The sequence below is a fragment of the Anopheles moucheti genome, chromosome 2, assembly GCF_943734755.1.
Source record: "Anopheles moucheti chromosome 2, idAnoMoucSN_F20_07, whole genome shotgun sequence".
Classification (NCBI taxonomy): domain Eukaryota; kingdom Metazoa; phylum Arthropoda; class Insecta; order Diptera; family Culicidae; genus Anopheles; species Anopheles moucheti.
The window spans coordinates 74,815,070-74,842,550 of NC_069140.1; the positions used below are offsets into that span (position 1 = coordinate 74,815,070).

The window sequence follows — 27,481 nt, forward strand, 5'->3', positions numbered from 1 at the left end:
CATTACAAAATATCCGTTCAAAGCGGCAATTAAAATTACTAAACAAATCAATCGCTACTCGATAAACATTTATGTGTGACGATAAACTATCATTTATGCTGTTATCGCAGCGACGGCACTGATTTAAATACTGTTGATCGGAATTATTGCAGTGCTATTGAATTATTCAAACACATCAGTACAGCGCAGTGAGTCGAGTTCCTGCCATTACTTGCCATATCGATGGATGGATTACTGCAACATAATAGTTTTATGCCTTAAACACCACCCACAACGGATTCACAGCAGCATTAAACAGCCCCTGGCGCACGTTGCACGGCTCTAAATCAACGATAAATATTACCCGGATTGAATTGTTTACACTGATATCTCGCTGATTATTGAACCTGTCAGTTTACTGCCAGGTGAAAAAGCTAAGCCTGCTACCTATCTGCATCTGTTCCGTGACAGACCGTTGCCTTCCCTTTCACCGTTCAAACGGGCAGCTGCGACAGCCGGACAATGTAATTATCGATTTCAAATTATTGTTTGCATTCATCGGTCATCGGTGCAAATGCATCCAGCCACCCACGAGTAGGCATTTGCGCTATGGCAACCGATCCCGCACCATACGTATGCAAATGGCGTTTCTAGTACGAGTGCATTAGCGTATCCGAGTTGACACAAAAGCTCAACTCATATGTTCCACTGCCACTGCCCTATCACATCCCGTTTTGAAAAGTCCATTTCCCCGTGGTTTTAACGAAAAAAACGGGGTTTAACACTTTAAAAAAAACACACACAAGCACACACAACACGATCACCACCATTAGCGAGTTTTGCCTATTGCCATCATAAATTATGCGGTTTAAAACCACTCTCGCGGTGACCACGGAACGCAACGGAACCGCGACACACACACACACACACACAAACTCCCGCAGCAGTGGTAATTCATTTAAATAACTCACCTATTCGCCCGTAATGAACTATGTTAATCAGCTCTGGGTCATTTTAGTGAGTTTAATTATGGCACCGACAGAAAACAAGGCACACGCGTTGCTACTCCCAGCTCGCAACGCGTGCATGACAAGATATCGTCCCCCAAGGTTTGGGTCGCGTTTGCGTTTTGGTGCGGTACGGTTATTTTATTTACAATTCAGCGTGCCGTTTTTACCCTTCACACAACGACACTTATTGCCGGCGGTCCCGTTGGAAAGGGCCCGTTTGTCATGTGTTCATGTGTCGTACCGATTTGACCAGTCGGTGGCCATTTTATTATATCCGGTGTGTCACCGATTCCGCAAACCCATCATCCCACCCCCGTCAATGCACACACACACATATACACACATACACATTCGATCTGATTAGTGTCGTTTGCTTTTTCCCTCGCGGGTGAATTGTTTTATTAATAGTGACCACGTCGACGCACCGTATAATGGTTGTGGCTAGAACGCTGTCAGGTAGGTTGTGTATCTGAATAGTAAAAGGCTACTAGTTCGATGCGCTTCTGAACTGAAATGGAATTTAATTTTAAAAACTCAACCAAAACAAGGTAAGGCATTACAAAAGGTATTTCCAGTAGCAAGTATATAAAGGCTTAAAATGACACCACAAAACAGCATTTTTCGCGAAAAATTCACAATAGTTTGTACGATTCAAATAAATAAAAGACAACTTGATCGTATAAATTTATTCAACACAACTGCAAGATTCAATTTACGCAAAGGAATCCAAAGCAACCACGGCATTTTCTAGCTCAACTCGCGTTATCTCCAACTGAGCTATTTTTTAAATTTAATCCCTTCGTGTTCCAAAAAGTTTATAGTATCAATTCCACTAGAGACACATGAAAATAAGATTCATGTGCAGTACTGTTTTGTAAGCTATGATTCGCCTGATATTGGCATATTAACACAGTGCCGTCAAATTATAGCTCTCCAAGGATAGTGAGCTAACTCTAAGTAGAGAATATAAAAATGGAAAACAAAACAAAAACATAATTTTAATTGGTAGTATTAGCTGTCCTTCTTTTATCAAGCCTTTTATGGGTAAGTTATGTTATCGTTTTTAATTTTTATCGTTCATGCAACGTTGAAACTTTAAGAAAAAGGATGGTGGATAAGAAAAGGATGAATCTGTGGTTTAAAAATGTTTGGAACAAGAAACCTGGAGCTCTTACGAAAAATCAGCAATGCTAGTACTCATCTCATACTCTTTAGAGGGCATCTACCAGCAGAAGTTAAACAAATTGTTGCTCAAGCAAAACGTTTCTGGAAGTCATTCCTGGAGGTCTAACCAGTCAGCTATCGTTTAAGGGTTTGATAAGAGAAGAATGGAGTAAGTGGATAAAAGGGGCTGATTCGAATCTGACTCCTTCAGGAAGAATAAGAAAAACCCACCATTCCAGCGATCTGACAATTGGTCATTACTGCATAGTCAGGAGTCAGCGAAGCAATTGTCGTCAAATCCTTTAAAAAATGCGACATCAGTAACAATCTTGATTTTACTGAGGATAATGCAATTTATGAAGATAGTGATGACTGGGATAATGACAATGAAAATTTGTTGGAACACACCAGTGAGGACGATATAAAAGAGTATTATGAATTGTGATGTTCAAAATTAAATGTAACAATAAAATTGTTCCAATTGTTTCAAAAATAGAAATAAAATCTTTTTTTCCAAAAATCTTGGATAATTCATCTAAGGGGTCGTTATACACGCTAAAACACGGTACCTAGAGTTCCAGCTTTGGACTGAAATCCTAATGTAATCTAGTCCTTTGTTAAATTTATTTCCATATCTCGGCGTCTTTCGTCTCATAAACCAATCATCTGCTGTGAATGACATCTGTTGATGGAGTCGACATTGTTCCCCAAGGATTGATCGTCCGAAATTTATATCCTGAGGGTGTCTTCTTCAGTTGATGTCACTAGCAAAAGTAGAAGTTCAGTAGCAAATTATACAGTAAGCAAACATACAGTAGCAAATTATTAAATCACATTCAAAATCCACCATACATAGCAGATATTCCACAACAGAATCCGTGTATCAAAATTATTAAAATTGAGATGGCTTATCTATCTGATTAATTAATTAAAAACTCAAGCACAAAAGCAGTCCAAAAATCTATCAGTAGTACAATTACAATACCACAAATAATACAAAAACATCCCACATTGCAATGACACAAGATATGGAAAAAACATCAATGCAAATAAGCTTAGTTCTAGCGAAAGAAGTGTTCTGTATAAGTTGGTTAATGAAAGAATATACACTCAGGAGTTAAAATTTAAATATAAAATGGTACAGCATCCTAACTGTGGAAACTATAGAACACAAACTAAAGGATTGCAAAATTAGAAACAAAACTTGGAATTATTTTTGCCAAATCGTTAAAGAACACAATTTTAAAATGCCAACATTTAGCCAGCTAATGAAACCGGAACTAAAACTGATGAGTGCAAAAAAACGAATAACGATATTGTCAATATTGAGCAAATACGTCCAGTGTGTTTTCAATGATGAAATAAATCAGGACGTTTCAAAGGATGAACTAAAACAGCTGATAGGGTAACAACGGCATGGTGCATTAGTAGGAAATCCATAATGTAAGCTTATGTAGACGAATAAGGTAATAAACTTGAAGTATTGTTTTATAAAAATAAAAAAAAATTCTACCGGTATTAGTCTTAATCGAGGAGAGATGCCTTCTGTTGTACGTTATGATCAAGGTAAGATAGCTCAATTCGTTGAAGACATGTCTCCATACATTTCACACTCTACATTATTAGATGCAGTCGATATGCAAAGAGTATTTTGTTGAACTTCTCTTTCAATCAATAACTCCAACCAAATTTAACATTTAAATTAATGATAATGAAGCATACCAATTAAAATGACTGGTAGGGAAATTCTAGTGTTAATAGGGTATGTTAAAGTAATATTAAATATTAATTATATATATAGTAATAACTATAGGTGATGCAGAAACTCTGAGATTTTTTATTTACTTGACCCTCAGTCGTAGCTATTGCTACTAGAAACTGAAACATAAATAATATTATGACTAAAATGCTGTAATATTCCTCATATCCAAGCTATGAATTGCGCATTTTTTTTTGTAATTTATCTACTCAAAACTCACCAAAAACCAAACAGTAAAAATGTTACTACTTTCCTTAACCGTTCCAAAGCTGCTATCTCAATTCCCTTTCAGTAATAGAATTGTAATTGTGTCCCAACAGCAGCAGCATACAAATCCATTTTCCGACACCACCATTCAATCAATAGTGCCAGTGGCCACAAACGACTCATAATGGCGCTTGTTTCCATCCATCCGAACGTTGTAAGTGATTGCCGGCTGCATCGCGAAACTCGGTCGCTCCAGCAGCAGCGCGTGGACTGTAGGTTGTTTTCTCGCCGATCGTCCTTAACTAACTTACTCGAAAGAACGCCCATCGGGGCGCAATGGCAACGACAGTACCGAGGCACCGAGTAGGCGTCGATAGCGTTGTCAAGCTTGACGAGCTTAACACAACCATTAGCCACGGTAGACACCTTTCTTTCTCACTCGGATGCCTTTTTTTGTTTTGCTGTCCGTCTGCTAGCTGTTTGGCTGCATTGTTCTGCTTCACTCGCTTACCCTGGTTTTGTCTTTCCATTTTACCATGTCACCCATGAAACCGACATGATTTGATATGGTTCCGCTTGGAACGGACAGGGAGGAGGAACGCTACATCCTGGTGTAGCTAAACAAGGACCGAGCGTCATACCACAAACCAGCAATCGATACACACACACACTCTCCGACCCGGGACAGACATCTGTCTCCCGGGGTACATGGTTGCGGTTGGTGACGCCCAGACACCAACAGCAAGTGCCCGGCCGGTTGACCTAGGCAGTGCAAAAGTCAACCGTAGCCGACATCGATGGCCTACGCCGGGCTTCCATGGACTTCGGTGTTGCGGTCTGCCAGCGGCCCAGGAGCGGAGTAGATGTCAATTAAAATTTATTCCCACTTCGCACGGCAGCTGTTACGAATTCATGTTATTATACCAATTAACCTGTCAGGCTGACCACTAAACATCGCACTATTTGTAAGCGGAAGTTTCCGACCCTTCCGTTCCGAAAACACGTCGCGAGTTTTCCGCCACATTGGACACTACAGCCCGGAACCCATCGATGTAGCGCTTTGCTGCCCTACTGGTACAGTGCCCCACAGTGGGAACGCGTCCAGTGTGCTGTGTAAAATCTTAAATCCGGATCGCTCGATTAAATCCGTTAACGATGGAAAAGATATCCCCGTAAACATACCGCACAAAATTAGGTCAACCAGCACCGCCTCTTCTTTGCCACCGTGCATCAACCCCACTTTTAAGCTCACTTGCTCGGGTAAGCTTTTTACAAAACTAATCCTGCTAATATAATCGCTTCCAAATGACACTCAGCTCGTCGTCAAATGACGACGAACTAGTACCAAGAAATGTCCACCAGCTTAATCCAAATGCTAACAGCACCATTTGGTCCCCGGTTTTGCATTGCCAGCCAAACCCTGGGCGTCCCCTTCGAGATTATCGTTTCCTGTCCGGGGGGGGGGGGGGGGGTGGGTTTTCGGTTTTCGTAGCAGAAATGTATACCATCATGCACATAAAACTGTCCCAACCCGGCGACCGATGTCACCCCGTTCCGTACCAGGTCATAACTTTCTTATCGACCATCGCACTCGGTCACAGGGCACTACGAATCCCTCGACACCCCGGCAAATGAAGCTCCACAAGTTCGGCATTGATTCTGCAAATGAAACTTGCAAAACCCCGAAAGTGCAGTGCGGTGCTAAATTGAAACAAAATTAAACATTTCCTTCTTTTCCAGCACCCGGGGTAACGTCTTGACAACACCACTTGAAACTGCAACTATCTTCGGCACGCCTTTCATCTGCGTTAAAGTGAACGAATGCACAGTTAACTGCACGGAGGCGAAGTTTCCATGCGCAATAGTGCCGATTGCTAACAAACCTCACGACTCCCGTGTGATGCACAACTTTAATCTTAGGAACGAACTTTTATCAACACACACACACAGAAACACACAGAAATAAACCAGACCTGTCCTTGGGGTCACTGTAGTATACGCAAAAGTGTCGGGTTTTATCATCGAATTTCAAAAACATAAAACGCCCGTGAAGACACCCCCACTGCGAGTCGGTACCGGTCCAAATCCGTACCAGATCCGCCTCCGACAGGGAAGCTTGCCAGAGGGGCCCGTTTGTCCTACGGGGAATTTTCCCAATCTACCGCACGCCTTCACAGATGACAGTTCAAACGATAGAAACTTTCAATGCAATGGAGCCGTCCTATTCCAACCGTCCGTTCGGAATTCAGTTTTCTCTCGATAAATAATTAAATTCACTACTAACCAGACAAAAGCTCGGTACCGGTACCCAATCTCGGTACCGGACAATCCTAATGGGTTGCATCGTGCTCCAACTTTTGCCCTTCACCCAAAAACCCATCCCCTAATGGGGCTACTGCCGCTGCTGCCGATTGCAATTTAACATCCTTAACGGCGACCGGTTTCCTTTTGAACTGGAAGCTTAAATAAATGCTAGATTAATTATACACAGTTCATTGACAGTGACCATTACTTCCAAAAGTCATTACGCAGTGAAATGATTCGGTTTTTCATATCATTCGGTTGTGCTTTGTGGGGGGGGGGGGGGGGCACAGTACTGAGTCGTTAAAAGGAGAACGATTTTACCAATACAGTTACCGTTGAGTGGTGATGGAGTCGATGTTCCAAGTGATTTTAAATGGGGTTACAATTGTAACTCACGTTAATAGTTGACTGTTTTCACCACTTCAAACATTTGCAAACTGTTCCCTTCCAACGCATACAACATTTATTTCATTCAAAAGAATACGTACTGATACTACGTCGAGCGCACCATTATTTACTGCACACAGAGAAAGCTCAGTGAATGCAAATATTCATTTGGAAACTGAAACGATTGCAAGCTACAGGTAAATCTGATGCCCAACTAAATAATTTCTACTATGTCTAAAGCCTTAAATTCTAATCCAATCTAGAAAACTATCAAATTTGTCTTTTATTGGGTGACGACTATATTTTGAAAATGTACTTTGGGTTTAAGTAGAATATTTCAGATTTTACTGACTTTTTTCAATTTATTGGCTACTTTCTTTCTGTTTTAAATCTTGTTTTGATACTGCTTACTCCTGTTTACATGCAGATCGGCCCGACCGTATCTGATGACGTTTCTAAAATTTCAACAATTTCATAACTTTCATAACAACAAAGAATCGTATTCCTATAAAATGACAACCTGTCTGACAGTAGTAAAAATATCATAAAGAGTATTGAACCATTTGAAATAGTTCGGATCACTAGTTTGCAAAGATTCGAAATTTTCTTACACACTTTTATATCTTCGTTTGACGACAATAAAAACTCTTATTTCGATAATACATAGTATGAAAATACATAGCACCAGTTTTAGTAATGTCTATGGCTCTTTTGATTTGAATGTTACTCTTGCTTCCTTTCGCTCTGCTCTCCTGCTTTCTTTTTCCTCCTAACCATCCATTTTTCTTTTTTGTATCTGCTCTTTCTTTCCTTCTGTTGTTGCTTCCTATATTAATATTTGTTTTGTTCCTTTCATCTACTTTCTCTTCTTTCTTTTCTCCTTGTTTTTTCATTTTTTTCCTTTCTTTCCTACCCTGTTTTATTTCTTCTTTTCACAGGATTTCTTACTTCATCGTTGTCAGTTTACCTTAAGTTCGTTTAGTTATAAGTTAGTTAATAAATTGTTAACCCCTTGAGGCACACAATAAATCACTTATAAAATGAAATGAAATGAATTGACGCATAGTATTTCAAATTGTACTCTGAACCTGCATTATGTAGACCATTATAATTGAACCACTTCTTCGTCTATAATAAAGTAAATTTTCATTGTTAGATGTTATTGCCAGATGTTACAAATATATGTAGTTATTATAGAATAGAATTGAATGTAGAAATAGATAGGAAACATGCGTGGCGCTAACTTCCTCATAAAACTAAAAATAAACTACGCTTAGCGCTCTCACTCGCTTCTCAAAAGGAATCGATCGAGACGGAAATTAAATGTCACTTCCTATCTTATATGCTGCCCAGGCGAAGATAAAGGATCTAGTAAAGTAATTTGCGCTATCTTTTTCAGAAATGAAATTAAATGAAATATTCATTACTTTGGAACTAAGAAATTTCTAAATTCGATATATGCTAGGATAAATAGATCGTAACTAGATATTAGAAGTAGATGATGAGTCAGCAGATGCCAAAACAATGTAAATATAAAATTCGCCGAATATTTATGTATCGCTAACGAAACAAGGAAAGAAATAGGGAACTAAGGGGAGATAGCCGGGAAATAAAGCTTCTACATCTTCTAGCTAGGTAGCTTCTACCAGCTGGAACAAAAAGCCTTTTTATTCCGGTTGGCTGCGGCGTGGCTAGTATATTTGCTACCTACACTCACCCTCAATCGGAGTTTGATACTCCAGTCTGAGAGCTCAACACGGGTTTATCGCCCTTCTGTGCTGGGATCAGTAGCGTTATAGTTTGACCTAACAATTAACTAGGCGTTTGATTTTTGGACCCGATATTCTCATACTGAAAAATTTTATTTCATAAGAAATGTTATTGTTAGAGAGATGGATTCTCCGGAACTATTAACTAGAGACAATTTCAATGTACCTCTTCATGCTTTGAGATACTGTAGGCCTTTGAAAATTGACCAAACCAATCGTGCGTATAGTGATAATGATCCTGTGGTTGCAGTGGCTTCTAGATTTAATTAAAATATGACCGTTTCGATTGGAACTCTTATTGCTTGATTTTGTAATTTATGGTCTCGACGTTAGTGTATCTATTCTGCTATGAATTAGTTCTATTAACTACGACTCTTTACGATAACTTTAGTTTTAGGTGACAACACCTGAACCACATAGCTTTGTCCAACTGGCATCTCCGCTAATACCAGTTAGATGAATCGCGCAAGGCTCTACAAAACGCACTCCGAATTTCCGAATAACTCAATGAGGATTTAGTCAAAAAAACCCCACTAGTTAGGTCTAAGTTTTATTTTATTTCGCAGAAAACATCCATGAAACAGCGGCATCTAAATGACATCAATGTCAACACAGCTAAGCCTCACAGAACGTGTACCCAGTGGTACTGGTAATCCAATCCAGATACGAAGTAACTCTTGTGTTCACACTTGGATAATTGGAGGCACAGGCCACTCCAAATCCAACCACACCAACTTCGTACACCAGCTGAGTTTCCGGAGCCGTATAATACAGCGGACCGCCCGAATCGCTTTGACACGTATCGTTACCGGGCGTAAACGTGCACATCTGACTGGGCAGGATCGTGCGCGCAACTTTGGCTGCACAGGTGCTAGATGGCATCACTGACAGCGTGGTCTGGAGCAGCTCATCCGACTGTGGTGCACTGAAATCTTTAGCACCCCACCCGAGCGCACTGAGCCGAACGTTATCGAAGGTGCTTGTGCTGAACCGGAACGGTAGACACACGCGGCCAACGCCAGCATTGAAGGCGATCGTGTAGGTAGTGCGCACCAGTGCAATATCGTTCGTTTTGGCAGTGGGATTATAGCTCGGATGTGGAATGAAGGTAGACACCAACATAAGCACCGAAAATCTGGTGTCTGTGCCGGTTTTAATGTTCTGATCGCCCACAAGAATCGTTGTATTGGGGGCCGTTTTGGTCAGCAGACAGTGAGCAGCCGTAAGGACATGCCGATCGGTAACTGCAAACGAAGTTTAAAAACGATGTACTAAGGCCGAGGTTACCAAGTACGAGGATCATCTTACCAATCGTAGAACCACAGAATACCTGCTTCGTATTTACATCCACCAGTGCCGACATCATCGGGAATTCGTTTGCCTGCGTTTTGAAACCGTTCACGATGGTTGGCTACACTCAACAAAGGTAAGATGAAGATATTGAGATCATATTAGTATTAAGATCACATTCCTTCGTCAACTTCTCGACGAATAGTTACCGTTTTGCGACGTCCACAGTCACACGGGATCTTCACCGCCGTTATCTGACAACGGAACCGTCCACCGGAGGTAGCAGTACTGCCCAGCAAAGCCACCACCAGCGTATTGTACGTACTCTGCACGTCGAAGGTCGTCATTCCACAGCGATTGTCGGCATCGCCCAGATTTGGATCACCGCTCAGTGAGATCGAGAGCTTATCGTACGCACAGCCAACACTCGACGGCATATACATATCGTAACATTGCGCGTACAGATAGTGGCCAATCGGTGCGTTCACGGTGTACCGACACTTCGTGCCCGGCGCATAGTAGTTGGAAAAGTTGGGCGATTGTATGAAGCTCGTCTGACCGCTGGTGTAGGTGTACGTATAATCACACGAACCGTACTGCCCTGCGACGATTCCAACCAACGCCAGCAGTATCGTCCCGATCAGCACCACCATCTTGAAAACTTGGGGTTTGTCTCTTCACTTCGCGTGTCGTTACACATTCGATCGTACACGATCACTAAACGCTTTGATCAATGCAGTATTAGCATTATAAAGTCTCCAATCAGCCGCACTAACGCAATCGTAAACCCTTTCGATCAGCTCCGAACGTCAGCGTGGTGAAGGTGAGCCAACTGATCAAATAGCGACGAAGCCTCGATTGGGCCAGTATTGTTGTCATTGTTGAGCCAGTTCTCGCCGCTAGTCTGCGAGATGAGAGAATAGAACTTTCGGCTTCTTACAACAGCCACTCTCATTCATAGTACAGCGTGGTGGATTAGACATTCGCACGAAGCTTCAACTCCATTGTCACAAATGCGAAAAACATCTCACATACTCCATAATGTTCCACCAAAACAACAACATCTTACGGATGTTCGGCTATCGAAACATCGACGAAAAAACATCCAAATTGAAGCCAGCAAATTCATCCAATCATTCTCCCAAAAAAACACACCACCTATTGAGGTGAAATCAGTTAGCCTGTTCTGTTAGCCCGGGTTCCGAAAAACATATGTTTGAAAAATTACAAAATATACGACCATTGTTTGCCTATCTTCATCACCTCACACTGCATCGATCAGAGGGGCTGGTTGATGATACCATGCCTGCTGCGGATTGATGTGTTGTGCCAGTTAAGATAATAATTTGTCTTGTTTTACGTTTATCATTTACAACCCTTTCGGTACAGCTGTGTCCTCACCTTTTTCGGCGTGCGCGAAACGCCTCCCTATCCGTCAGTCCGTTCTACCGTTTGGCAATGCACGGAGGCATAGTTCTTATCGCGCTGGTTTTCGGCCTGTTGGCCGTCGCGTTCCCATTTGCGGGTGCCCAATTTAGTGGTTGCGATAGGCAGAAAACTTTCACGACCGGTGAAGTGTTCTACGTGGAGACGCCGAACTTTCCCAACTATTACGCGAAGGGCACTAACTGCCGCTGGCAGCTGACGGCCCCGGCCGGCAACACGTTCTACGTCAATTGCTATGATATCTATCTGGCAACGGTAAATAAAACCGCTTATCGCAGCACCCGTTTTCGTTATCATTTTTTTTTATTAAAACTTTCCAGTCAACCGGATGCAAGGAAGATCGTTTGGAGATATCCCTCCAAAATGATCCTACGCTCGCCTATGCCACCAAGTACTGTGGACAGAACACTTTCACGCTCCAGTCTACCGGCAATCGGGCGGTGTTTGCCTTGCGAACGACAACCACCTCCACGGGGGGACGGTTCCGGTGTCAAGTCGTGGCCCAAGCCGCTCCAAAATGCACTTGTGGATTGCGCCGCACATCGAAGATCGTCAATGGTGTCCCGACGCTGGTCAACGAGTTCCCGATGATGGCGGCTCTGGTGGATTCTGCATCACGCGCAGTCTTTTGCGGTGCTACCATCAGTGAGTTGCTGCAGTTGCTCGTCTCGTTGTAGGCACCAAATCAGATAACGTTGGTTTTATATGCTTCCAGTCTCGGAGTATCATGCGTTAACAGCCGTCCACTGCATGAGAGGACGCAGCATCCCAGCATCAGGGTTGCTGGTGGGTGATCACGATACAAAAGTCGGTACTGACACTAGCTACTCGGTGCTGATGCGCATCGCCTCCGTTACGAACCATCCGTCGTTCGTGTTCAGCCCTTCGCAGAACGATATAGCCATCGTGCGTACCGTAGATCGCATCATCTTCAACGCGGGCGTATTACCGGCCTGTCTACCATTCCGATTTTCCGGCTCCAACTTTGCGGGCTCCATTGTCGAAGCGACCGGCTGGGGTACGTTGGACTATGGGGCACAAGTCTCAACGGTTCTCCGGAAGGTGTCGCTTAACGTCATTACGCAGCCAGCCTGCCAAGCGGCCGTGGCCAACATTCTCCCATCGCATATATGCACCTTCACGCCCAACAAGGACTCGTGTCAGTACGATTCGGGCGGTCCACTCCTGTACACGTACGGTGGCTACGTGTATTTGGTCGGTATCATCAACTACGGTCAAGCCTGCGCCACTACCAAACCATCGATCAGCAGCCGAGTCACTTCCTACCTGTCGTGGATCCAAAGCATGACACCGGGCATCACCTACTGTACGCCATAAAAGGGAAAATCGAATGAAACTTCCGAATGTAATAAACATATTTGACATTGCAAATTAAGCAGCTGTTCGTTTGGAAATTTACTCGCCCACTACACGAACGGCACACAGCGGAAGGAAACGTTTGATCTTCGATCGCGCGGATGAATGTGTTTATGGTAATGAACTCGATGAAGCAAACGTTCATTCGTGTTTGCTTAAATAGATTCCGGCGCATGCTCACACGGCATGAAAGGGGTTTGTTTTGAACAGTGCGTCTTCTGCGCAAGGTGGTTTCCGTAAAACACCACTACCACCATGCAGCGACACATTTCATCTGATTTATGTGGGATTATATTCTTTGGGCAAAGTGTGGATAATGATAATTGAAGTCGATTTTTAAAGGATATAGTAGAATTTAAATCTAACTTTAAAAATGTTGTCACACATAAACTGTCCCGATGTTGGGCATTACGAGATCTTTTATTCATTTTTATTGCTTCACATAAAAAAATTACACATTAGGGCTCATTCAATTATTACGTAACGCTGAAAGACTGGGGGGGGGGGGGTGGTTATTCCAGCGTTACGATTTGTTACATAGGGGGGAATGGGGGATGTTACTTTTTGTTACGTAACATACAATAAGATTATACTTAGATTCCCACTTCATAATATATGTCACATATACCCATTGTCACATAACAAGCAACGTCGACTCGTTAAACCAGTATTGAGCTAGAAGAGCTCTAAATAGTCTAAGAATCCTCTTGCGTTTAAGCAATTGTAGCAAAAATTTTAAAATCTACGGGCATATATCCAAATTAATGTTCAAAATTATAAAATTATTGCCACGTGATGTATCAAAGATTTCCGCTATCTCAAAGAATTACAGTTTGCATCATACAGCAATTCATTATTTAATATCATTTAGTGCTCGGGCGCACATTCATGATACAATGATCAACTTTCAACAACTATAATGTGCTGCATCACAATTGGAACTTGTATGGCCGTGTTTGAAGTCAGCTAAAACCAGCTAAAATAGTTGATTTTAATGGTGCTGAATTTTACCATGCTTTTCAATTCAATGTAACCGTTTTTTATTTCCTGATCAAATGCAAACCATATAAGTAATGCAAACCATATATAAGTTCTATATACTCCCAGCTTCGTTCAACTGAAAATTATTCACTTAATCTACTTTACTAACAAATGTATTTGTGCTTTCCCCAATTTTTTTAGATTTGTGTTTTATTAAAAAAAATAAGCCAAAAAGGCGAATGAATAATGAGAATTAATAGAAGACAACTGCGCAAAAGAAAGGTTGCTAGATAAATAAGAAAGACATAGTACTGATAAATAATTTACGTACGAATTCTTTTTCTTTATAGATTACATCAATTCGTCATAGTACTGTGTAATGTAAACTCTCAAACGAGCTTCTTAAGCTTTTTAAATGGACGATTAGCGAATGAATCCTTCGTTTGGGATATGTGGTAAGTTGACAATTTTTGGGTTACGTAATAATTGAATGAGCCCTTAGTCCTTTGCTATTTCCATCCACGTCCATCCTGATAGTCTGTACACCACCAATAAACGCACCTCACCTCACTGACCAGCACAACCGTCTCGGCCGTTACGGTCAAGAATCGATGAACCCGGTACCGTTCGTGAACGGAAAAAAACCTACCGATCGTCGATCGCGACTCAGTCGGTCGCGAGTATTTGCGCATGCAAGATCACGGTAAATTTGTGTCAAAGTGCAAGTGTTTAAACATATTCTTTTTTTCGACCTCAGCAACAGTGGCTTCTGGTTGATGGTTTCCGGGGTAACAGATATCCGTTGATTCCACCATGACGAAAGCTGTAAATGCTGGCTGGAAGCTGGATAGTGATGAAAGAGGTACGAAAAGGGATTTTTGTCTGCAAAAGGAAAAAAGCACCACTCTTCTGGACCACCGTAACCAGGTGTGTCGGGTTGGGTGGTTCCAATCGTGCGTTTTGTTACACAATTTTTGCCCATCCACAAAGCGCGTCATGTGAGGGACTACAGCGATTTCGCAATTTTCGCCATTTTTCGTACCGTACGGTTACGGTCAGGTTTTTGTGCCGTATTGCGTGCTTGTCGTATTTTTAAACCCACCCAAAGCCGGTGATGAAGTGACCGTCGATGCGGCCGATGCGGGAAAAACTAAGGAAAAACACAACACAACACTGCACGTGTATTTGTGCGATCGGTGCAATATCTCGGCTTTACAGCTGTGCTGTAAGAACGTCTGTCGAATACTACACGCTGACCGTGAAATTCGGAACATTTGTAACAGGGCAGAAAAATAAAGTAAAGCCTATCGGCGGTGATGTAAAGTTTGTTTGGATAGCATGTTTTCTCTATCAATCACCGTGGCTGTGTAGTGAACTTGAATGCCGAATATTATAGTTCAGCATATTGCAATAGTGATGAAGTGATATGCGATGTATTTATTTCATACATCAAGTTGTGAACTATAATTATTACAGACAGGAAATTTCAATATTATAGTGAGAAGAACTTTGAGTAATGACAGTGCGTGTGAATGGTGTACGCAAAGTACTTGGAAAAATTAAACGTTATTCAAGGCAATGAAAAAACTCTACTAGAAATTCAAGTAATTTGCTTAATTTTATTAATTTCAGTTTTATTCGACAACATCTGGGAACATTTCCAAATAATTTGGAGCATAATGTAACATCAAATAGCATGCTGAAAATCTATAACTTATGAAGTATTCTCCTGAATCCATCCTAAACGAATCCTTTTAAGCATACATGACTAGAAGGGGTAATGCATTTGCTATGTTTTTGAAGGAAAATACATTAAAACTGCCATTATTTACCAAATTCGGAAAATGTACAAAATAATGAATTTGTTCAACTTCTACTAAACTGTTCGAAAACAAACTGCTCTTAACTTAACAGAAAACTGCTGACCAAATGCTGTTTGGATGGAATCTCTTTTTTTGCTGCTGCTGCAATATGAAATGTTTTAAAACATTTTAGAAAAAATCTACCAAAGAATTAGCTTTAGATAAACTTAAAACAGTGGTTATAAGTTTGGTTTGGATTGGACTTGGCGTTGAGTCTCCTGCCAATATATGGCGTATAGCGCTTACTTATTAGCGTTTAGTAAATGGGTTAATGAGTTCATTTGTTTTATTGTACTTCATCAACATTTACTCACTCCAGCTCCTGTCGTGGCCGTTGCATTTATAAAACCGGCGTTCATATTGATTTGTTTGGCGTTATTCGTTAGATGCCGTGTTAATTAGCATTTAAATAAGGCCGTGGGTCCTCCTGTAGGTATATGTAAAATTAATTAAAATTGGAAAATGAAAACAAAAATATTTTAAACATTCTTCGGTGAGCTTATGGAATTACTTACACAATCAGGATATCAAACATCATGTATGTGGGACATCATTTTTGGTCAATGTTCGTCCAACGACGACATAAACAATTCAACATAAGTCCATCATGATACTCAAAAATTCAAAATTGTTTTTTAAAAATTATTTTATTTTATCATATCAATCATCAATATCCTTTTTGAATGAAGATTATTTTTTATTATTTTTGAATGAAAATCGTGATACTTTCTTGATTTTTTTTTATTATTTCTATTATTGTAATGTTTGCAAACATTGCTAGTACATTTCCTATCATTATCTTAAGCGATATATGCAGAATTGTCGACATGTCGATTGTGACCCTGCAGAAAATTTCACTTAATCGTGTTTGGCACCAAATGCCTTAAGGAATTGAATGATTAATAATTTTACAACATAAACCACCCCAGAAAGAACACGTAATAACATTACCATACAATAATGGCTCATTAACCAAGTAAACAAACCCCCACCCTCATCAGTGAATGATATATTCAATTCAAAGATTCTTCATCAGTGAATGATATATTCAATGGAAATCATTAGTACGAAACGTAACTGGTTGATGGCACGCTTTCATCAACCGCGGAACTATTCCTTTCATTCCAGACTCCAATCAAAACCCCAATGCCACCGTCAAAATTCAATAATTACCGCGAGTGATAAATTCGATTTACACTAAATGCGTCTCGCCATACTTTACGTGTGGGCCCGCCAAGGGAACCGTACCATCTTTTCCTTCTGCGCGATGCTCACGCAGGTGACGATGCACGCTAGTGCCCGCAATCAGTACGTACCCGTACCGTGGTTGTAACTCACTCACCGAGCATCCCGAAAACGATGATGTTCTCCAGAGGGCACGTTTTACCTTAATTGAAGGGCATGGAAAACTTTGGTCCCCCACCACCTTTATTTGGTGGTCGCACACCCACAGCACCCACGCGAACACGCGCCCTTTTGCTAGCTAGTGTATCTAATGGCACTAGTCCCGCCTAAATTACCGCCATTGGGTGCCCTCTCGGTCCCATCCGTGGCCGTGGACAGAGGCGAACGACTCTCAATTCCCGCGGGTGCAATAAATAGCGAACGTCGAGGAAATTATCCTCCATTTTGCTGCGAAACCGGGCGCGCTCTCGTAAATCCGCCGACAGGAAGGCGAATAAATCTTGATATACCGGGCAGGATGTGGATATGAGTGGAGTAATAAAGGAGTTTATGGGGGCAGCGGAGTGGGCATGTGGTCCGAGGCTCTTAATCTACCCGGAAGTGTGCTGGGGTGTTTTTTTGGGGAGGGACTGCTCGGGGTAGTGTGTATTACGAGCGAATAATTGTGCATAATTGCTTGCTCGATTCATGCCATTCTGGGAGTGAGCAATGGATCGCATTCTCGGAAAAGGGCTTACCGTTACCGTTTGCTCGTTTCACGGTCACCAGGGGTGTTCTAATTCCCCGGAAGAGGGTTCCGAATTCCATAGCTTCCGTTTCTTTTCCTCTATTTTTTTTTGTTCAAACTACTCAAGCGACTCTAATAGAGTTAGAACAAGTCATTTGCGAGCCTCACCAAATGACACCGATAATTTCACCGCAGACTCAAGGAAAGCTCTGCCACTCTTCACTCGGATTTGCTTCTTAATTTCCTCGCTTGCCTAAAAACATTCCCATCGAGCACAACATCTTGGTCAGCTCACTCCCCAATATCTAACCATTTCCCCCCAAGAGAATGAAGATTGCAACGAGGAAAGAGATAAAAAAAAATCAAGATCATAAATATACGCTACCACACGCCATTAAATCTTGCCCCACATGGCATCGTCTCACTCAGAATCAAAGTCCGCTTCCCTATGGCTGCGGGTTCTATCCCCCCATTGGCAAGGGTTACCAGTGAACGAGCTGTCCCGCAGATGAAAGAAAACGGGATCTGCTACGAGTACGACTTTCCACCCTCCCCCCAAAAAAGGGACGACGAATGGGCTCCAGGAAAGCCACTCCGGAACGTCGTATACTAGAGCAAGAGAGCGAACATAAATTATGCACAAGCTTCGGAATTACACTCGCAAGTACACCGGGGGCTGGATTTTAAATAATTTAAGCAAGCTTTTCCACCCAACATTCTCCGACCTCCCCGGAAACAATGAGTGCTGTGCGCTTCGTGTTCATTGTATTTACCGCCGCGCCGGGGAAGTATCTCATGCCTCGACGGTATTCGTAGTGCGAGGGAAAATGGAATGTTTCCCTCCACCTTTTCCCCTTCCCCAACGGGCAACCCGTTTTCACTCGTCCGTCCCGAAAGTTTCATCAAAGCGCGCGAAAAGTCATAAGAAGCTCATTTAATAAGTTTCGTACCCATAAATCCGAATGTTAACGAGGCCCAAAAATGCTTCCCCAGAAAACTCTCACCTGAGCACGGATGGAAGCGGAAACGATTGTCATAATCTTCAAACTGGCAAAGCCCCACCAGGAACACACAAAAAGGGGTATAGTGGCATGACAGGGTGCCGGAATCGTTATGAGTTTTTGCACAAAAATTACCACTTTTAAAACAGACACGTCCCACATCCTGGCGCTGGAAAATGCTTCCTCCCTCCCCTTCGTAGCACCTACGTCATCCACGGTCGGGCGATTCCACTTGCGCTAGTTAACGCCGCGGCTTCCCCGTTCTGGTACAGTGCGCCCTTTACAAGGCACGATGGCAAACTCTCATTCCGTGCCGCTAAAGGTATGAGGTTGTTAAAATCGTAAAAAAGATTGTCAAAGAATGTAAGCAGCGCGACAATCGTTCCCTTTAAACGCTTTAAGCATTCTCGGGAAAATTGATACAATGAGATGCGTTGGTGTGCAGGATGGTTGTAGTGCTTTTAAAGCAAAAAAAAAACAAGAGTTTCGGTTTTCAGTAAACATTTTTTAAACCCCCGCTCATTGTATGTAAGAAATTGCAGTACGGAAAAAAGGGTCGTTCTGATTCCAAAAAATAGACAAATTTTGTATTATCTTACCAAAACACGACAAAATCAGCAAAGATTTTCTAAGAATGATTTATTTTCCATCGCGCTGCAGATTGTTGATCCTTTTCTTTGCTTCAATTTTATCAATGGCTGCAAATACCATGAAAGTATTCTACAATAAATAAATAAAAATAAAACTTCACTATTCTTTCACAATTTTATTGTGCACAGCAAGTAAAAGGCAATTCGGCAATTTATTTAATATCAAATAAATTAAATAAATAAATACAAGGCTAATTAAAGCGAGAAACGTCACCAAAATATGGGTGACGCTCTTGTACATTTAGTATAAAATAATTTATTTGCATTTTTGATACGATATTAATAGAACAAGCTTCTTAGTGTAAAGTAATCATAAACCACAAAACAGTAATTTTTTATACCGCTACATATAGGTATTTATATATTTAATTGATATATATTATATAGGTATTTATATACATATTACATATTGAATATTTAGGACAATGGCAAATCGGGAATTAATCTCATCATCAAATAAATTAAACAAAACATTACGGGGCAAATTAAAGCGAGAAACGTCACCAAAATATGGGTGACGCTCTGGTGCATTTAGTTTTAATATTAATAGAAAAAGCTACTAAATGTAAAGTGATCATGAACTACAAAACTGTAATATTTTATATCTCTACAGAGAAGAATTTATATATTTAAAATATTCATATTATATAGATATTTATATATCTTACATATTTAATATTTAAGCCAATGGCAATACGGCAATAAATTGCTTCATCAAATAAATTAAATAAATAAGTAAAAGACAAATTAAAGCGAGTCACGTCACCAAAATATGGACGACGCTCTAGTGAATTTAATATAAAATAATCCTTTGTATTTTGAAACAATATTATTAGAATAAGCTACTTAGTGTAAAGTGATCATGAACTAAAAAACAATATTTTTTTAGCCCTCTACGGATAGGTATTTGATTTCTTTAAAAAATTAATTATTTTCTACTTTATTATCGCACGACATTAACATAATCTCTCCTCAAAATTGATGTTTTTCTTTGTTTAACATTTTTTGTCAGTTGTTCATTACATAACTTTCGATAATTTACCTTTTTTAGCAAAAACCATTTTTTTCCGGTTTTTAATAATCCTTTCATGGAAGTTTTCTATTCATTTCTATTGATTTGTTTAAAACAACACTAAATTGGTTAACTAAATATTCCTGTTTAGTATACAGTGAATTGATTTATTTCGAAAATGACAGTGATTTGTTTTCCATTAATACATTCAACGGTAGTTTCATAAGCGAATAATAACCAATTAAAACTTGCTTTTACATCAGTTGGAGAAACAAAACCCTTCAAATCCCTTAACCTGGCAGAAAATCCTCATCAAATGAATTACACTTTTAAGTTATGTTTCCAGCCAAAATTATGCACCTCAAGCAGACAAAAAAGAAACACCAAGAAATACAATTTAATCAAAACAATATTCCTCATACAAAATAAGACACACCAAATCACAGCTGTGCCGGCGATCTGTACCAGCACCAGAAAAAGAACCACCTGTATCGCACAATCTCCCCGAGACCAGAAAGAAGGGACTGCAACGGCATGATGCTACTTGTTTCTCTTATCGTCTTTATTTCAAATTTATTCTCAATTTATTTCCCTTCGCTCGGTGTGCTCGGTGTACGCGAAACATTCATATCGGACAAGTTCCGTCTCTGCTGCCTTGGTGTACCCTTCCTTTCGCGCCGGCACAGGATGCTACAGGAATTGGAATTATAAATATTTTATTCTCATTCCTTTGCCTTTGCATGCGCCACCACCACCACTTCCACTGACCCGCATGGACAGCGTGCTACATCGAGGTGGACGACGATGAAGCGTACGAGCACGATACCGTTGCCCCGTCGGATGAGAACGATTCCAAAAATGATGACCCGGACCAGGGATGGACGCAGTGGAGTAATTTACCGGATCATATTCTCGAGCGCATCTTCTCCCATCTCACCATCAAGGAGCGGTACTACGCGAGCCTGGTACGACCGATAATCCCTCGCGTGTCTCTCTACTACAGATGATGATGATGATGATGATGACGATAATAACAATGATTACCTGGCTCGCGCTGGCCGAACCATTGCCCACACCATTCGGTGATGGTGTTTGCGCGACCGATTGATTAATTGTACACTCACGGTTTTCTCTCGCCTCGACAGACCTGCTACGGGTGGTACAGGGCGTTCTATCTGCCGCACGTGTGGTCTAACTTTCTGGTGGAAGATGCGACGCTCGGCCGGATGAGGTACAACTACTACTCCGGCTGGCAGCCCGTGCTCGACCACTCACGGCTCCAGAGCTGCCTGCTGTCCGTGGGCCATCTGATACGCGGACTTGACTTCCGGCCGCAAGTCAGCTTCAACAACATGTTCCAGTTCATGTCGCTCATCTCGTGGGCGATGGAGCAGAACGCCCGGGCCAGCGGGTGTCCGCGCGAATGGGTCGGCTGCGGTTCGCGGATCCGCGCGCTCAATTACCTGTTCCCGTGCAATATGGCCCTCAGCGAGGATCCCGAGTCAATCAAGCTGTTCGGCACGGGCGGTCAGCTGCTGGCCGCACTCAAGCGGCTCATGCTTTGCCTCACCAATCTGCAGTCGCTCTCGCTGGTCGATCTCATACTGGAGCGGTACGAAGCGAACCATCTGCTGGACGAGGTGCTCGAGTCGTGCTGTCTGGTGCTGCGCCGTCTCTGCCTCGTCAACGTTACCTCCCTGCACTGTCCCATCATGCACATCGGACTGTTTCTCAATCTACAGGTGAGTGATGACGTCTCCTAACTAAATTATCTTCCCATCCCAGCCCCTTTCGGGAGGTTCGTTTCCGGGGCCACAAGGTGAAAACTGATACCAATCACCACGACACACGGCATCGTTTGCCTTCGTTGGTCCGGGGCTTTCCCACCAGAAAACCCACGTTGAAAACGTGAAGCTCATCCTGGAAGGATCGCCCCAGCCCCAAGGATGTATTGTCAACGAATCGTTTTTCATCCCCCTGTCCAAACAATGCTGATTCACCGTTCGGAACCGTTGGTCAGCTGCAGAGCCTTAGAGCCTCAGAGCGGACGTTCCACGTGCCAACACACCATTGGCTAATTCCATTACTTTATGATTGTGTGCCACAGTCTAGGCCGCAAAAGCGAAAAACCAAACCCAAACTCACTATCTCACTTTTCATCATCAATTTCATGCCCGCTTTAACAAGGACACTGGAACATTAGAGCAAAAGGATCACAACCGGACCGGGCCACCCCCGGGGTTCTGGTTCTGAAGGATCTCATCCTTCCTGGTGTGCGGCGTTGCTGCCTTGCAGGCGCTTTAAGCCCAAGACCAATTTGCATAACCGTTCAATTTGTAACTCGTTCCGTGTTCCCGAAAACCACCCATGAAAATGCACTATAAATTGTGTATGTGTGTGTGTGGGAGTCTGTTTGTTCGTGTGGCCAAGAAAATTGACTCACCCAACCGGGAACTTATTATTGACTCACACACACTAGGCCATTCCACTGGGTGACAGATATTTAATAACCGAAAACGATTAATCACCCTTGTCATCGTCCCGTCCCGTTCCGTGTCCGTTTCCTTCATCCGGTCGGTCCATTCTTCTCCTCTTTCCGCACGCGCACCGCGTCCAGATACTGGAAGTCTCGCCGCAGAACGTTGACGACGACGTGCTGACGCTGTTGGCCGACTCCAAGGTGAAACATCTCACCCTGCTGCAGAACCGCTACACACCGCCCGCCCTTGCCATCAGTCCGTGCTCCGCGAAGGCCTGGCTGACGGTTCGGCGGGATAACCCGAAGCTGCGTGTTCACCTGCGCGTCGAGTCCACCACCAACGCGGTGATACTGCTGCAGCCCGAGGCACCGGTCGCCAGCATGATTTATCAGACGCCCAAAACAATGGTAACTATAGCCGTGGCCGTGTTACGTGCCGGTGTCCTGTCGCTTGTACCGCATGATGCTTCGCGTGTGTCATTGTTCCGGTATGGTCAATATGTCCGTCTGGCTGATTGTTTGACAGCACACAACGTGTATGCACACATGCATGAGCTGTGCTAAAATGGAAGCAAAAAGGGAAGCAAATTGTTTAGCAACAGCTCGACAACAACCCGATCAAATGGTGACAAGAGCAAGTTTTTCTACTCACATCTTCATTAAAGGTTTCGAAATTAATTTCTTGCTTGAAAAGCGTTAAAAGTGTTGTTATAACAGTTGTTTTTTTAGTTGCAATTAACGTAGGATTACTTACTAACCATTGCATTTTTCAAAAAGTTAACCTAAATACCTTCACACCACAACACTTTATTTTCCTAGTACTACAGTGTGTAACATAAATATACGAGCTATTTAAAAACACTAACCATACAGAGTGGTATTAACTAGTTAAATGCGAGTTTGAAATGCAAATATCTTAATAACTGCATGATAGGGGTACCGAATATTCGTAAAAACTTTACAAAACAGTAGTATACGATGCCTTCAAAAAAATTAAAATATAAAAAATGTAATAACCATGAGAAGGATTAAATTTAGTAATCACTAAATTGAACACGTGATACCTATTCAGTTATGGCGGTTGAGTATTGTTATTATTTTATTTAATCATATTGATTGCCTCGCGGGCTGTGCAATGGTAAAAAATTAAAAAATCTAAAATATCCCTAAACTAAAACCCTAAACGAAAAGAAGAAATTAAAAAAAACTACAGGAGCAAGTGAGTACAACTAAACCAGAAAAACAAAAAGAAAGGGAACAAATAGAAGAGGAAATGGACAAGCCACAAAACAGAGCAAATAAAGCGAGAAGATAAAAGAGAAAGAGAGAAGTAAACAGGAAGATAGCTTATTAGAAACAGAGGATAACAGACGAGAGCGAAATGAAGACAGGGAGATGCCATAGTCAAAATAGGTGGAAAAAACATTGAACTGCCAAAAACACACTAAAAGCGGGTCATTACAATCAAATAGCGTTCGGAGCGCTGGAACAATTAGCGGAGGGAGTAAAGTATTTTGTGTTTCAATCATCCCGTATCGTATCATAGTCGTTTGCGCGATTCAGTAAGTAGGGCTCGTCATATACTATTTATTGTAAAACCCTGTAATTGCCACCAAATTTCAATTCTCAAAAACGAATTTTTATATCCCTTCTCTTGTACCCTACAATATGTAAAACGATGGCCAATGCTCCATTCACTAAATTGTGCACGCAATTCTATATTCAGTGCGGCGGAAGTTATTTTTCGTGTTTCACTATCAACCTTTTCGTTTATCTTATTCGTGCTGGCGTCTCAGTAAGCTGTGCTCGCCATGGGCGCAATGCTATTGTGAGACTCTTTCAATCAATAGTTGATTTTAATTTTAAAATGTACAATAAATGTCATCACATTTTCAAGAATGTCACGATAAAAACGCACCATTTATTCTCTTTAACTAAACGTTGAACAATTTTAAATATTTACAACGCAAACATATTTGAATTATGGTTGGAATCAGCTATTTTCCCGCAAATCTATTTACTTTCACAAACAATACGACCACATCATTCTTCATGAATTGAAAAAAGCACTTCAAACTTCATGGTAAAATCGATATGTAAAACATTTACATAATATTTATGTCTCCTATGAACAAATTTATTAAAACAAATACAGCTCTGCATGGTGTTTATTAGCAATATTTACCAATGGCATTCACATTTGCAGCACTGCCCGACAACTTGTGGGTAGAATTACAGCGTAAGCCACTCGTTCCATAGCTATTTTATGTAAAGTAAACCACTGCTGGAACTAGAACCTTGGGCAGTTTGGGGAAAAAGCACAAATGTACCCATGCCCGTGCACACGTTCTCCCCAAGCAAAAGCAAAAAGTATTCGAGTGCTAGGCAAATAATACTAACCGCACCACAACCGCAACGCCACACCGGCTAAAAGGTAAACAGCCATAACAAGCGCAAACATCGCCTCACGTCGTACAGACCGACCCGAACGATTGCTATAAATTATGTCTTCCCCTTCCAGTGTGGCACTGTACCGGATATGGGCAGCTTACAAACTAACACGACTATGTTACATGCGCTTGTTTTGGGGGAGAAATATGGAAAAGCTCAAATAAAAACTTCATGGCAAATACAGTGGCCATACTCCGGAATGTGGAAAACCCCTTTTTCCCGAGATGGAGTGTTAATTAAGTTTTGGGTTTGATAGTTTGTTGATTATTCTTATTCATATGCATAAAGGATTTGGCAGCCCAATTCCCACTCTATCGCTATCTCTGTCGCCCAGCTTTTGCTGAATAAATGCCATATGCGCGCAACGAACACACCGGACAATCAGATGCAACACAATGGAACATGCATGCAACAAGCGCAACAGTCGGAACCGATCGCCGTACGTTTATCGTGATGGTTTTCATGCAGAAATCTCTAATCTCTTGCAGATTACTTCGGACCAGCTGGTAGCGGCCGTTGATGCTTACAAGTACACGCTAACCGTATACGGGCACGAACAGCTACCGGCGATGGAGTCACCACTGGACGGCGAGTTCCAGGAACGTCCGGATAGTCTGCTGGTACTGCTCGCACGCTCCTGCCCGGGACTGAATGCACTGGTAAGGGCATTAGACGTTTGAAACCTTCACAATTGTTGCCACTTTATCCGCTCCTCCTGTTTTTTTTTCGATCCAACAGATGGTACGCGAGTGCATCTCAACCGCCACAATTCTATTGATTGCTAAATCGGCCCAAAATCTGCGCCATCTCTACGTCAACCGGGCACAGGTCAGATTGGGCTGCGATTGGCCCCGCAGTCCCGACTGGACGGACGAGTTCTACGAATGGTTGCAAAGCACGGCCGGCTCGCTGGAAGCTACCGAGCGCGAGGTGTCCCGCATACTGGACCACCCGTACTGGCATCTGCTATCCGTGGAACAGTTCCAGATGGCTTCACTGATGCGACATGTAGCCTTTTGAGGTTCATCGTTTCCATCGTTTGCCAAACCGTCCTACCGCAATGCACGCTGGGTGCTGGACACTCGCTTGCCGCCATCGTAAAATGAAGAGAGATAGAGAGAAAAAAAAAGTCACGAAAAATTACCAACCCTGTTACACTGGACCACAGTCAATGTCGGGGGGGAGGGTAGCAAAAGGAGTTTTTAATTAAGCAAAAATAATTGAACAATTTTTCTTCCACCACGGATCGAAGAATGGACCGGGCGCACTGGAAAGGGAGAAATTATATTATCAGCGTTAAATAATTATGCTGTGAAACTTTTTTCCCGCCAGCCAACCGACACTTCCACACGATCGAAACCGGTACAAGCATGCGGATGTCCTGCGGGTCTTTTTGAAAAGCGCATGCAAAAAAAAAAAACCAACCATCGGTCAAACATTAGTCACACACTGCGGTACTGTCGATGAAGTGCTGAAGGAAAACTCTTCAAACACACACTCACACACACACACACACACATAAAAACGATGGCCGGCCAGTACCGAAAGGTCGGTTGTTGGTGGAGTCGATGGTGGAAATTATACCGAAACTTTGCCGGCTTCATTATTCACGACACTTGCCACCTGCTGGCGTACCCACCCCGTAGGGGGGGCGAAACGATACACGCAAGAATATTAAAGCAAGGTGCAATGAAAAATGCATTCATGTCGGCAAACTTTTCGATGGTGCAAACAACATCGGTTCCGTACAAGAAGGATTCGTTAGGAAGCTTCCTTGCATCTAGCGCGTGTCACACACCGGAAACAACGTTCACCTTACCCATCCCGAGCAAAAGGAAAAGCGGAAAACCCACACTCCCACAAAACACAAACACACACAAATGGGGAAAGATTTTCGCCGTTAGTAAAACTTTACCATTTTCGGTGGGTCAAATTCGTCAGCACCCGGGACGACACCACCGACAGGGGAAACTAATTGCTAACTATTCAATAAAATTTTACCATCACAAACCAAGGGGTAGCGCTGGGGGATGTTGTGATTGTACGGGCTGAACTTTCTCACTAGCACCTTAAATGACGCGGAAAACGACTAATGTTGATGACGATAATGGAGACGATGATGAAGAAGCGGGAAGAGAATAAGATTTTTTTCTCAATTGTTAAAGTTGAAACGGGGGAGGAACGCCTTCAATTTGTGGGTCACTTTTTAAGAGGTTAGGTCAAGCGTTGAGCAGTCTACTTTAACGTATCTGTGAGTTGACGTTTGGTCATTAGTAATCGTAGTAGGTATCTGACAGCCAAACTAGTCAATTACTGTGAAAAGGAGGAGAAATATTAGAATTTATTGTACATTCTAAAATAATGTGGTATTTACTTCGAATCAATAAACTAACAAATACAATAATTTACAGTGTTTCTTAACCCAACTCCAAACTGTCACC

At 42.1% G+C, this 27,481-nt stretch overlaps 3 protein-coding genes across 3 annotated transcripts; 2 read left to right on the forward strand and 1 right to left on the reverse strand.

Moving 5' to 3' along the window:
* Window positions 1-9,194: 9,194 nt before the first annotated feature.
* Window positions 9,195-13,976, reverse strand: LOC128299067 (venom serine protease-like; the record flags this gene model as incomplete). Its single annotated transcript, XM_053034921.1, has 4 exons — window positions 9,195-9,823; window positions 9,888-9,990; window positions 10,079-10,522; window positions 13,911-13,976. Coding segments are annotated over 4 exons (1,242 nt in total), but the record flags the coding sequence as incomplete, so codon positions are not given.
* LOC128308022 (venom serine protease-like) lies at window positions 11,328-12,653 on the forward strand. Its single transcript, XM_053045452.1, has 3 exons — window positions 11,328-11,570; window positions 11,636-11,960; window positions 12,031-12,653. Exons 1-3 carry the CDS (start codon window positions 11,328-11,330, stop codon window positions 12,651-12,653), a joined length of 1,191 nt encoding a protein of 396 aa, XP_052901412.1.
* A 482-nt stretch (window positions 13,977-14,458) lies between the features above and the next one.
* LOC128297277 (uncharacterized) lies at window positions 14,459-26,178 on the forward strand. The gene is made up of 6 exons (XM_053032893.1): window positions 14,459-14,535; window positions 20,891-21,075; window positions 21,256-21,852; window positions 22,728-22,997; window positions 25,529-25,699; window positions 25,779-26,178. The coding sequence occupies exons 1-6, from the start codon at window positions 14,487-14,489 to the stop codon at window positions 26,058-26,060; spliced, it is 1,554 nt and encodes a 517-aa protein (XP_052888853.1). The 5' UTR covers window positions 14,459-14,486; the 3' UTR covers window positions 26,061-26,178.
* Window positions 26,179-27,481: the final 1,303 nt, after the last annotated feature.

What these genes read in the sequence shown, in the direction of transcription:
- LOC128308022 (XM_053045452.1), top strand. Translation starts at nt 11,328, where the DNA reads ATGCACGGAGGCATAGTTCTTATCGCGCTGGTTTTCGGCCTGTTGGCC. An exon ending in ATGATATCTATCTGGCAACG is followed by an intron (nt 11,571 to 11,635) that starts GTAAATAAAACC and finishes AAAACTTTCCAG; the next exon opens with TCAACCGGATGCAAGGAAGA. An exon ending in CTTTTGCGGTGCTACCATCA is followed by an intron (nt 11,961 to 12,030) that starts GTGAGTTGCTGC and finishes ATATGCTTCCAG; the next exon opens with TCTCGGAGTATCATGCGTTA.
- LOC128297277 (XM_053032893.1), top strand. Translation starts at nt 14,487, where the DNA reads ATGACGAAAGCTGTAAATGCTGGCTGGAAGCTGGATAGTGATGAAAGA. An exon ending in GACTGTTTCTCAATCTACAG is followed by an intron (nt 21,853 to 22,727) that starts GTGAGTGATGAC and finishes CACCGCGTCCAG; the next exon opens with ATACTGGAAGTCTCGCCGCA. An exon ending in ATCAGACGCCCAAAACAATG is followed by an intron (nt 22,998 to 25,528) that starts GTAACTATAGCC and finishes AATCTCTTGCAG; the next exon opens with ATTACTTCGGACCAGCTGGT.